Source organism: Pyxicephalus adspersus, chromosome 5 (genome assembly GCF_032062135.1).
Source record: "Pyxicephalus adspersus chromosome 5, UCB_Pads_2.0, whole genome shotgun sequence".
Classification (NCBI taxonomy): Eukaryota; Metazoa; Chordata; class Amphibia; order Anura; family Pyxicephalidae; genus Pyxicephalus; species Pyxicephalus adspersus.
In genome coordinates, this window is record NC_092862.1 from 63,618,199 (window position 1) to 63,630,614 (window position 12,416).

General features: G+C 38.8%; 1 protein-coding gene across 2 annotated transcripts; it reads left to right on the forward strand.

Moving 5' to 3' along the window:
• Positions 1-680: 680 nt before the first annotated feature.
• Positions 681-9,914, forward strand: SSR1 (signal sequence receptor subunit 1). Of its 2 annotated transcripts, none has more exons than XM_072411748.1 (8): positions 681-903; positions 2,514-2,626; positions 4,447-4,540; positions 5,133-5,395; positions 5,890-5,966; positions 6,507-6,585; positions 7,068-7,161; positions 8,052-8,095. In XM_072411748.1, the coding sequence occupies exons 1-8, from the start codon at positions 831-833 to the stop codon at positions 8,078-8,080; spliced, it is 822 nt and encodes a 273-aa protein (XP_072267849.1). In that variant the 5' UTR covers positions 681-830; the 3' UTR covers positions 8,081-8,095. The 2 variants fall into 2 exon arrangements, with proteins under 2 accessions (XP_072267849.1, XP_072267848.1); XM_072411747.1 differs by lacking the exon at positions 8,052-8,095 and adding an exon at positions 9,043-9,914 and having other exon boundaries at positions 682-903.
• The last annotated feature ends 2,502 nt before the right edge of the window (positions 9,915-12,416 follow it).

Here is a 12,416-nt window from a genome sequence, read left to right on the forward strand (position 1 = left end):
CTCTATTTGTCAGATTTTTTGGTGCCATATGGCATTATTTTGGAATGGTTGTTGGCTGATATAGTAATCAGATCTGGTTTTCCAGGTCATGTTCTCCTAATGGCAGCCACAGTTTCATCCTCTGAAAATGCCATTTTCCTGGCTGCTCTGTATACAGGGTGAATGTCTCTGACAATATTCACTTTCCTGCATAAAATCAGACAAGGCAATCTTCTTTAGCAATCTCCGTCATCCTTGTTACCCCTGGGATGAATGATTGGAAAGATGTTCATGTTTTGGGTCCCCCCTGTGAGGTGTGTGGAAACACTTTACATTGGTAGTGAAAGGAAAGAAAGCCCCCTATAGATAGCTAAGGAGAGCTTTGGTGTTATGGTATTGGCTCTGTCTGGTAGTATTGGCTACAAAATATTCGGGTCACTATTATAATGGAGAATAATCCGCCATATGAGCCCCAGCAAGCTCTGCAGGAGCCCTAGCTAAGAATGGCTGCCCAGAGCACTGGCCACATAGGAATCTGCGCACTGGATTCGGCCACTTCTCATTGGCTGATTTAGCTGTGACTGACACAGGCCCCGCCTCCCTAAACCCTGCGGCTTCTTCCAGTCAGCACAGCCACGTCCGCTTCCCCCGCCGCCCGGAAAAGGCGGGACTAGTGACGAGTTTGTGCCTGGCCACGCCCAGCCCAGCCCAGCCCCTTTCTGGAGGATACGTATCACGTCGCTATTGACTAAGGGTCCTGATAATTGTGCGGGAGGCGGCGAGAAGCAGACCCTCCACCCCCTTCACTTTCTTTCGGACTCGACGGCAACGACGCGCACGGTGACACCGACATGATACCGCTCCGGAACGTGCTGCTTCTGCTGCTCCTGGCCTTCCCGGTCACACTGCTCGGCAATGGCAGAGGTGAGGTGCTATAGGAATGCTATGGCGGGGTGTAACGTGCTATGGCGGGGTGTCTCGTTAGTGTGGGCTCGGTGCTCCATGGCTGCTCGGTGTGTGCAGTGCCCGGGGGTGACCATAGTCCGTGTTCTGTGCTCCCTCCTGTGTGCTGTACAGGCCGGCCATGTCAGTGTATGCCGGCCATTGCCGTGTATACATGGGGCCCATGGCTGACGTGTCATTCTGCGGCTCATTCATTCCATGGCTCCTCCCCGGCCAGGACTGATGGGGGCTCTGCCTGCACTTTCCCCAGTCATTATACACACAATATATATGTGACATGTGTACCGCCATCCATGCCTTGTGTATACACAGATCAGCCACACTGCCTGGGGGTTCCTGTGTATATGCACATTGTTTCATCCAAATTATCACTCCAGCCAAGCAATGCAATGCCTGGCAGTCCATTTGTGCCATCTGTGTCCCATTTTTGCTTCCTGTCATGCAGACTAAACCGGAAGTGAGAGGAAATTTCCCCCATGTGAGTGAAATCTCCTGGTAACAGCTGTCATGGTGTGCTCAGTGAAAGAATTCTCCCTGGGGCCAAATCTAGGGTTGAATTGGTTCACCTTCATTCCTGATGACTTGCTGATAAGGATAATGAGAGATGGAATCTCCCTAATGTATAAAATCCTGATATGTCCTCCCCAAATCTAATGTACTGATCTCCTTACCCCTCCTAGATGTTTGCTACTGTCTTTGCCTGAAAAAGTTGTTTTTGTAATGTAAAAAGTTTTTTAACAACCCCCCCAACCCCTTTTTTGGTGCCAGCACATATCTCCCCCCCCCCCCCCCCCAGCTGTGTCTTTACCTGTGATCCCTGCTCATGGGGGTCACTAAATCAGAAAGGGTATTGGTTCCATCTCTGTTTTAGGTTTTTGAGTTTTGCTGAGATGTAAGATGTGATGGTGTGGTGATCCCTGAGGACACGTTTGGGAGATGCTAGGTGACCGATGACCGATGTGTCCTCAGGTGTGTCACTGCCACAACATGCTGACCATCAGCATTTATAAAGTTCCACATGTAAACGCCACTGACATTGCCAGCATCATTCTAGTACATTGGTTTCCTCAAATCTGCAGTGCCCCTCACAGATGGCTCTGATCGTAAGTTTGTAGTAAATGGCAAAAGCTTCACCAGGCAAATGACCGATTCTAGTTGCTATTATCCAATTTCTGTGTTCTATTAACACATGGGCAGTCCTAGGTGAAAGCTCAGCCTGTCCTTATCCCAGAGTAATGTTTATCATGCTCAGCATATCTTGAGTTGGCATGACCTGGAAAGTTTATTTTTGACTTCTTTGGATGTCCTTCAAATAGTACACATGATAACACTTCTTCATCTCGTATCATGATGGAGGGCAGATCTTGGATATCTTCCTCTTGTTCTTACCTGTAATCTGTTTCCAGCTTTGAGATTTTGTTAGTGTGTGTGTGTGTATATGTATATATATATATATAATATTATACACACATTTTTTTTTCTAGTAAATGACATTTTTGGCTTAAATATTTGTTTAGATTTATGGATATGACCTGCACATGTTTTAGCTTTTAATACTTTGCTATGCACAGGGCCATTTGCTGCTGCTCAGGATGCAACAGAGGATGAAGAAGCCCTCGATGACTCTGTAGTTGAAGATGATGATGATGAGGCCGAAGTAGAAGAAGATGAAACTACAGATCTGGTAATTTTATTTTTGTAATGTTTTGTTTGCATTTTACTTGTTCCCCTGTTCCTTTTTTCCATGTGCACATTCAGCTTTCACATTCAGCCATAGCAGTGTCTCACCCCTTTTTCTTCTTATTATTAATATTTTTAAACAGGATTTATATAGCGCCAACATATTACACAGCGCTGTACATTAAATAGGGTTTGCAAATGACAGACTAATACAGACAGTGATAGAGGAGGGGAGGACCCTGCCCCGAAGAGCTTACAATCCAGGAGGTGGGGGAAGTAACACACAATAGGAGGGAAGATATGTAGTGGTGGGAAGTAGTGACGGTTTCAAAAGACAGAAAAAGATGGGTAGGCAAGTTTGAAAAAATGGGTTTTGAGTTCTCTTTTAAATGAGCAGAATGTAGGAGCAAGACGAATAGGACGAGGAAGACCATTCCAGAGAGTCGGGGCAGCTCTAGAGAAGTCTTGGGACCGTGTGTGTGATGAGGTTATGAGTGAGGAAGTCATTAGTAGGTCATTGGAGGAGCGGAGAGAGCCGCTGGGGGTGTAATTTTGTATCGTGTCAGAAAGGTAAATGAGACAAGAACTGTGGAGGGATTTGAAGGCAAAGCACAGGAGCTTAAATTTGATTCTAAGGTGAAATGGAAGCCAATGAACAGAACTGCAAAGAGATACAGTGGAGGAGGAGCGGTGGGAAGGATGGATAAGTCTGGCTGCAGCATTCATAATAGATTGTAGAGGGGAGAGTGGGGTTAGAGGAATACCAGAGAGGAGGAGGAGTAGGATGTTACAGTAGTTCAGACGAGAGATAAGAGCATGTACAAGGAGTTTGGTGGTCTCAGGGGACAGGTAGGGGCGGATTTTTGAGATGTTGTGTAGGTAAAAGTGACAGGACCTGGAAATGTTCTGAATATGGGAGGTAAATGGGAGGGCAGAATAGAAAGTGACGCCAAGACGTGTGAATACACTCCGCACTTTCTTTACTATATAATTTCAGAAATGCTATTACCATGACATTTTGTTGTAGCCTTGCATAATGTTTTGCTTGTGCTTTTGCACTTTGCATTTAGTAAGTGTCAGAGCAGATGGTATTTTGTTTGGACACCAGTAAAGGTGTAGTTGGGAGATGGGAACATAACAAGTGATTTCAATCAAGGGTAAAAATAAGTTTCCCCTTGGTGCAATCTGGGCACCCTGCTATAGTATAGTAGTTGGCCAAACCAATGAAAGATGTCATTGTAAAAACATTGTACATATACAGTTACTGTTTTTGGTTTGCAAACCTGTGGAATTCTGTTGATAAATTTGCTCATATGAAATAAAAATATATATTATGAACCTTTATAAAGCTAATATCTGTAGTTTTGCTGACAACAGAGAAGGAGATCATCAGAACAATATACTAGTAAGAGGATTTTGTTTACTTAAGAGTGATTCCCAATGCGTGTACAGCCAAGGCCTTGACGTATTTTGCACTGATGTTTGGTCAAAAGAAACTTAAGAGCATTGCTCTGTGCAGAACAATGCAAAGGATTTGAAGTAAAGCTTTTGCACCTCACCTTAAATTCCTGATGTGCTGGTTAGTGGATCTTTTTTGCATTGTATGCTATATGCTGGCAAGGCTCTGAATTTTGGTATATGGGGTGTGTAGAAGAAGATGATTTTCCCTGGGGAAAGCAATGATTTTTCTAAATAAAAACTTTTTCAGTACTTTTAAAACAGGTAAATGTATTAGTTAGCTTTGGACTTCTATGTTTCTCTTAGTACAGCTTTCACCTAGGCTGCTAATTATATTTTTAACCCCTCTGTGGTCTTGAACCCTAGGCAGAAGAAAAAGAGGAAGAAGAAGATTTGACGTCTGGTGAACCGAAAGCCTCTCCCAATGCGGACACCACTATTTTGTTTGTTAAAGGAGAAGGTAACTTTAATTTTCTACCACTATCACCTGACATTACAGAGGTAAAACATATTTAACATAGAGAAACTTTTTAGTCCTTCTACAAACTTTCTTTGCATTCTTGTAATGTGCTTTGACCACCCAAAGGGGAACTGTTTTTCTATTTAACAAACGTTACACTTTAGGGGAAAAATACTTCTGTACCCCAAAGTGCTTTGCACATTTTTGCATGTTGTAATTGAACTTCCTATTCCTTTTTTTAACCCATTGGGAACAAGAACTATACATCTTAATACTTTGCCTATACCTTGTTTACTCTGGTCCTCCTACTTTTCTTGGTCCATCCTGTCCGAATATCAGTAAGGTATCGGGCCTTCTCTGTCTCAGGAGCTGCTACATTGGCTCCTATCTAAATGAGGAGGTAAAAGTCTTGTTAGGAGACCTCTATAGCTTAAGTGTAAAAATTGCTCTGATCCATTACGTATGTTCAGGTTTGGGAGGTGACTAAATGTACCATATTTTTCACTAAAAGTGTAAAACTTGTATGATAGTTTGAAAAGTTGTGCAAAAGTATTTTATTAAATGCAAAAAAAAATTGATTTCTTTTTTCCAGACTTCCCTGCTAATGACATTGTGAAGTTTTTAGTGGGCTTCACAAACAAGGGTACTGAAGATTTTATAGTTGAATCGCTGGATGCCTCTTTCCGTTATCCTCAAGATTACCAGTTTTATATCCAGAATTTTACTGCTTTGCCACTGAACACCGTTGTTCCTCCTCAGAGACAAGCCACCTTTGAATACTCCTTCATTCCTGCCGAGCCAATGGGTGGTCGTCCCTTTGGGCTGGTTATCAATTTGAACTACAAGGATGCCAATGTAAGATTTCTGATTTTTATAGCAAAAGTATTAAAAATGCGAAGCTGACATTCTTTGTGTTTAGAAGGACTGTGTGTGAATAAAAGTAGTCAGTTATCCAATTCTGGCATTCCCAGACTTTGCTTGTTAACAAAAGTGCAGATATTTTCGAGACTGAAATTGCAAGCAGTGGTTTCATCCTGGCTCAGTTTCATGTTTTGCTGGATTATAAAATCATGCCCCCTCACCTAGGCTCCATAATATTGGGTTGTTCTGTAGTCCTAGATGTCCTGCTCCAGATTTATAATGTGCCAAGATGTCCATGTCAATAAAAAGTAAATCATATAATAATGTGACGTGTACAATGATTTATAATTTGTTTGTCATTTTAAGGTCAGACATCTTAATATAGAACAATCCTTTTTTAAGGGTTCAATATTTACAGATCTTGTCTAAAAAGATTCAGGAGTTTGTCAATCAAATTTGGTTTGTGACCCTTTTTTTTTTTCCATCAGGGAAATGCATTCCAAGATGCTGTGTTCAATCAGACTGTCACAATAATAGAGAAAGAAGATGGTCTGGATGGAGAGACGTAAGTTCATAGGTTCTATCCCAGCTCTGCCCAATAGGAAAATATAGAATATCTGACCATTAAAGGACCAAACCTTATCCTTCAGAATTTTAATCTAGCACTTATTTTCCTGCAGAGATAGAAAATATGTTGCTCAATATGCCGCATTTGTAATGTTTGTGTTTTATATTGTATATGAGTTACACAATATATGACAAGTAATGGCCTTCCTGTCTGGATTTGGGGAGGGTACCCGGAGTGGAGTGGCACAAATTTGTTAGGCATACTCGGTACAACTTTTCTCAGTGATGTTTTCACATTACAAATACCATAAAAATTGATCCTTTTGCTATACAATGTTATTTGTAGTCTCATCATACACTTGTCTGGTAGTTGATTTGTATTTGTATGCCCATACTAGATGGTAGAATAAAATGGTTCCCTTTGGTTGTGATATATCGTGTGTGTATGTATATGTCTATATGTGTGTGTATCTTCAAGTTTAATTCCCTCCTATGTGACTTTATTTTTTTACTTTTATTCTATTCTGTTCTTTTCTAGAGTCTTCATGTACTTGTTCCTCGGTGGGCTTGGCTTACTTGTAATTGTTGGTCTGCATCAGCTTCTGGAGTCCAGAAAGGTATAGTGCAAGTTGTATATGTATAACATGTCATGAGTATTGCTGTATTGCTTATCATTGAATGTTCTCTTGACTCGACAAATGTTACCCAAGAAATTAAGAGCCAATTTTTTTCAACTCAGCATTTGAATATAAAATAGTTGCTATATTTTCTAAAATTGTTTTTCCCCCTATAGATTCCCCCCTAACTTTTTAAAGAGCATACTTTGTTTCTATGTGTGGTTGGCTGTGTATGCAGCATTTTTTTTATTCCATGTTTACATTCATCATTCTGATCACATTTTGTATTCTATATTACAAATATTTGCCATTTATGGCTATGCCAGGAAATACATGGACTATGGACAAATTATTCAAAAGGCTACATACATTCTTGGCCAATGAACACACATATTTTTTTTTTTTTTTTTTAGATGAGTGCAAAGAATATTATGTTGTTGCAATGTGTGTAATGGTGTCTCATGCATTTTTTGTTTCTACAGAGAAAAAGGCCAGCCCAGAAAGTAGAAATGGGTACATCTAACCAAAATGATGTTGATATGAGTTGGATTCCTCCTGAGACTTTGAGCCAGATCAGTAAGTGCTTGGATTTTCTTTTGATTTTTGTTATTTCATTTAGGTAGCTTACCCCATATAGTTATAGTACAAAAGTGTACAGATAATCACTAATGTGATGTTTGTATATAATGTGTGTTTGATGTAGTCCACAGCTTTTAGTATTTGTTTGAATGAGTGAGTGTGACCCCCCCCCCCCTTCGCCATGTAAATATATACACTGGGAAACATTTTGTGATCATTTGACTAACATCATTGGCTTTTTTTTATTATTGGTATTGCCCAGTTGTACTGTATTTATGTGAATTATATTTTTTAGGGGTAGACTGAAGTGTAGGTAGCAGATAGGAGGCAATACCTTTTGTACAGTTCCAAATTACTTGTTACTGCTGCTGAAGTAGCAATAGAGTTTAAGGACAAGCGAAAAACTTTGATTTGTGTGCAAATATAAATGTAAGTATAGCCCTTTAGGTAGTGAAGAGTAAAATTTCCAAACCACAATGCAATTTTATGTTTACTTCCCATCTGGGAAATTTGAAAAATTTTCCCAAAGTAAGGAGAATGCCCCCCACTCACACACTGGGACAGGGGGTGTCTATTGGAAGAATTTCCCTAGCATTTTAGTTCTGGGGACAGCTGGTAAATTTCTCCTCCCTCTCTTAGATTGCAATGATTAACAGTACCTATAGAGGAAAAGTGCTGAAATATTATAAATTGTTTTAGTTTTACATTAGGCAAGCATTACCTTTTTCTAACAGTACAAAAGGTTTCATTATTTTACCTATTGTCTCTTCTAAAGTATTACTGATGCATTTCGCTTGCTTCTATTTCTTATTGCAGTCTGACCTGTAACTCTTCTTCTTGTTCTCTAATACATCTTACTGTCTTTTTTTGCTTCCTTGCAACTTCAGTGCAAAGTAGAAGAGGTGAGACCCCTTGAATTTCCTTTCTGAGAATTTCCCATATGTCATGTGTGCATGCTGGGGCTGTTTAAAGTGGAACTCTGCCACTCCTGCAGATAAACGAAATGTAACTCTGTAGGTGGAGATCTCCCCGCTTGGGTAATAGGCAGAAAAAAAAACTTGGCAGACCCCAAGTCTAATTCTAGGAGAGAAAATAGGATGGAGTTCCACTTTGAGATTATTTCATGAAAATAACTAGTATATTTGAATGTATGTAATTCTTAAAAACTAGTTCTAAGAAAAAAAAAGTAGATTTTAACAGTTTGTGACCCATATGACTAATTATTAGGAAGTTTTGTATTATGTGAGCATGATTTGTATCATCACATAACTGCTTTCCATAAGATGACAACTTGAAGTATGCATGCCTTTAAAATATACTCCATGTGTGTCACAATAATACTTTTACACTGCCATTAGAATATCACTATACTAGTTTGTCACTAATGTCAATAATGCACCATGAAACTAGCAATGTTAGATACCAGAAAACCTGCACAAGGAGTAACTTGTAGGACAAGTGTCAATGGAAGCATTAGGGATATGTACACATCTTAATTTTTATACAAAACTCAGCCTCGTGTAAATAAATTGTAAATAATCAGCTCCCAACTGATGCCGCAATGTTACAGCGGGCTGTCGTACTGTTCTGGTGACATCTTGTGTGACCCCAGCAGCAAACACAGCTTGGTCTATTCTCCATCAGTCTATCACCTGCAGAACAATACAGTTTGGGGTGTTTACAATGGGAATAGAAAGGGTTGAAATTGACCCTAAATGTAGTAATCCATTATGCAAAGACGTTTATTTTCATCTGCTTATTATTGGCTAAGCTATCAGATTTCCATATTTTTCTATCCATTTACCAATAGCACATTTATCAATGACATCATTTTTTTTTTTTTTTTTTTTTTTTTTTTTTTTTTTCCTTCTTTAATAGACAAAGCTTCCCCAAGAAGATCTCCACGCAAACGAGCCCAGAAGCGATCAGCAGGATCTGATGAATGAGCAGGCTTGGTGCTCAGCAATCTGTACTGTCCACTAGTGCTGCCCTCTCCTGACCAGGGTGGATAATATTTGACATCCATAATGGCAAACTGGAGTGGGAAACAAATCCTCAATAACATTAAGACTGCAAAAAAAACTTTAATTCTTCCCCCAATGTTTTTTTTCTTTCTGTCAAAAAACTCAAACCCAGAATATCCTCATTGCGTGTATCAGAATCTTGCACTGCATCCCTGGGGACGCTGCTGTGAAGTCCTAGGTTGGGACTTCATGTTGACTTCATGTGGTTGGTGCATTTTCTGACCTATATTCTTCTTCTGAGAGAAATGTGACTTTTTTTCTTTTTATCATGTGTTCTTTTTTTTTTTTTTTCTCCATTTCTAGTTCGGCATAAGTAGAGACTCTTGCTCACATCAGTATGCCTGTGATCTTGTGGGCTGGTCACAGAGTGCATTGTGCTGCTATGTAATACATGTAGGAAGGAGAAGCCTTGAGCTTTTTTTTTGCCTGTCTGTCTGCAGCTTATGCACCAACTTCACCAATATTTACGCTAAAACTTCAAGAAGAAGTTTTGCACTATGGATATCTTGGTTTGTGTGGAATATTAAATAAAGGGTTTTAAAAAGGTTGTCCTATAAATTGGTAAAATAAAAACGTCCAAGTGGGTGGGCAGATGGCTGTCTGGGGAAGCTGATTTCTTTTTTTTCTTTTTTTTTTGTAAATGGACAAAAATGTCTTCAACAAACCGTCTGCCTGCAACTGTACAAAGGAAAACATTCTTAAATAAAAATGAAATACTTTTCCTAATTTGTTTTAGCTTGTTTTTTTATTGCTGCACTCTAGGCAATACTTGGTCATAATTAACATTTTAGACTTTCTTGCCTACCAAGTTTTCCAGCAGTATATGGGATTCTCATTTTCTTTTTTTCCCTTTGATAAAAGATTTATTTAAAAATGTAATGTACACCAAAGCCTAACCCCAGTGTTACAAAAGCTGAAAACACAGCCCAAAAATACTATTTCCTATAATCTCTATAGTCCATCATTGTATCCACAGTAATTCCATTCTGCCCATATTCCATGTTGATGACCGCTCCTATCTTCCAACTGAGTTCAGGTTTGTTGGGGGACACATGGCCTTGGGGTGTAATCATTATCCCACCCCAGGCTCTGAGTAGTGATGAGTACAGTGCAGACAAAGTGCAGTCACACCAGTGTGACAGGGGAGAGAGGAAGGAGATGTCATCTCACCACAACACTCTTATTTTTGGGTTTTCTTTTAAATGTTATGAAAGAACATTATATTTTTTTTTTCTTTGAAACATTGATGCCATGGAGGTGTATTAGAGGTAATATTAGGCCTTGGTGTAGTGCCCAAAGTAGTTGTTGGATGTGATGCTGGGAGAGCAATGTGTGGAAAATACATGTGAAGATTTCAGAGCACCAAAAACATTGGCAACTGATTAAATTGACAGGGAGGATCTAGTAGATTACCTAGATTATCTATAAAAGATTGGTAAATTTTATTGATATTGAGGAATCTAGGCACACCACTAAAACAAGAAGTTGATACATGCATGAGAAATTGCATGTATGACTGAATATTGCCAGCTGGCACAATCTTAGTTTTAGGGTTTTTATCTATGGAAACTGGGGAAGCAAATTTCCACTTTTAAAATGCTTCAATGGATGTTATGATTACAGCAGACCACATCTTCACCTCTTCAGCAGTCTAGGGAGGTTTCAGAATTTTGTAACAAACCGTTTGCTTACACCACATACATGTATAATTCACATAAATCTGAAGTGCGGTATTTGCCTGTAAATGACAAGTTTAGTTGTAAAAGGTCAAATAGATGCAAAGTAAAGTGAAAAAATCAACCATCTTTCAAATCTAGGGTTTTTGAATAGAGGGATATAATAAAAAAAACATGGCCCTTTTGTGTGTCCTAATTTAAGGTACATAAAATCTCAGCGAACAAAATTACATGATATGTTAGTCATTATTTAACAAAGCTAAGTAATATTACGTAAACTCTGACAAATGAGGAAAAAAGAATATACAGTGAAGAACACCAATTTTTGTAGCAGGATTTTTTAGGCCAATATCAACAACATATAATTTGAAAAATAACACATTTTTGTAATAATATTTACATTACAAAGCTCATTTCCAGTACATAAAAACCAATATTAACCACAATAATCTCTCCTTTCAGAGTGTCCCTGTGAGGGATACATTCTGGGTAAATTCTCTATGCACTTCGCAGAAATATCCGCTTCCTCAGGAGAGAGAATCTGATGCTTGTGTTCTTAGCAACACTCTCTGTTAGGAACAGTTAGTGGGGAACAGATCAGTAGTCATGGCAGTGAAGCTGTTATATGTTTTGCCCTGTTATCAATTTTAAATCACATCTAGGTATTACAATTTTGAAGTCCTTAAGTTTTAATGTTATTTCTATTAGTCAATTTTGTATGGAACTTTAAGCAAACAATAATACCGGACTGAAATCTCACAGCTGAGCCACACGTTTACACACCAGCTCCCCTGCATGCTGCAGTCGATTAATATGCTGCAGTTTTATAATATATGTTGTTGATATTGGCCTAAAAAATCCTGCTACAAAAATTGGTGTAAAATTTTCCATATATTCTTTTTTTCTGGGTTTAATAAGGGATGTGGCCTACATGATATAAAACATATGTATAGGTGGAAATCTTCTTTGTAAAGCTCTGCCAAATGAAGTATATACCCTTACCACTCCTATAAGGATTAAAAGGGTAAGTAATAACTAGGTGCTGCTAACCAAATGCATTTGATGAATTGATCATCAGCGAGTGCTGACCACTTCTATTATAGCAGAATGTGGCAGTTGTCAAGTGTGTGTTAACACAATGCCAAGGAGAAGACATCAGCAATGATTTTAGAGAAACAACTGTTGCTGCTCATTTCCAAACAATTTGAATTAAATAATAAAACAGTAATACATATATTTCGCAAGTGGAATTGCATTTAAAAAACATGTGAAAACATTTAAGACAATTGCCAAGATGTCCCAGCAAATTCACTGCAATGCTCATAAAACCTAGGAGCTCCATCTCACACTCTACAGGCCTCAGTTATGTTTAGTGTTAAAGTTCATGACAGTACACACTGAACACATATGGCTTGTTTGGAAGGATTTACTGGAGAAAATCTATTCACAAGTATTTATTTAATAGAAATATGTTTTTTGTAGATTTATGTAAAGATTCTGTCATCACAAAATATCAACAATATATAGTAATATCATTTGCTAATATTAATAC

Coding starts and splice junctions, on each gene's coding strand:
- SSR1 (XM_072411747.1), top strand. CDS start 831: ATGATACCGCTCCGGAACGTGCTGCTTCTGCTGCTCCTGGCCTTCCCG. Junction 4,541..5,132: donor TTTGTTTGTTAAAGGAGAAG/GTAACTTTAATT, acceptor TCTTTTTTCCAG/ACTTCCCTGCTAATGACATT. Junction 6,586..7,067: donor AGCTTCTGGAGTCCAGAAAG/GTATAGTGCAAG, acceptor TTGTTTCTACAG/AGAAAAAGGCCAGCCCAGAA.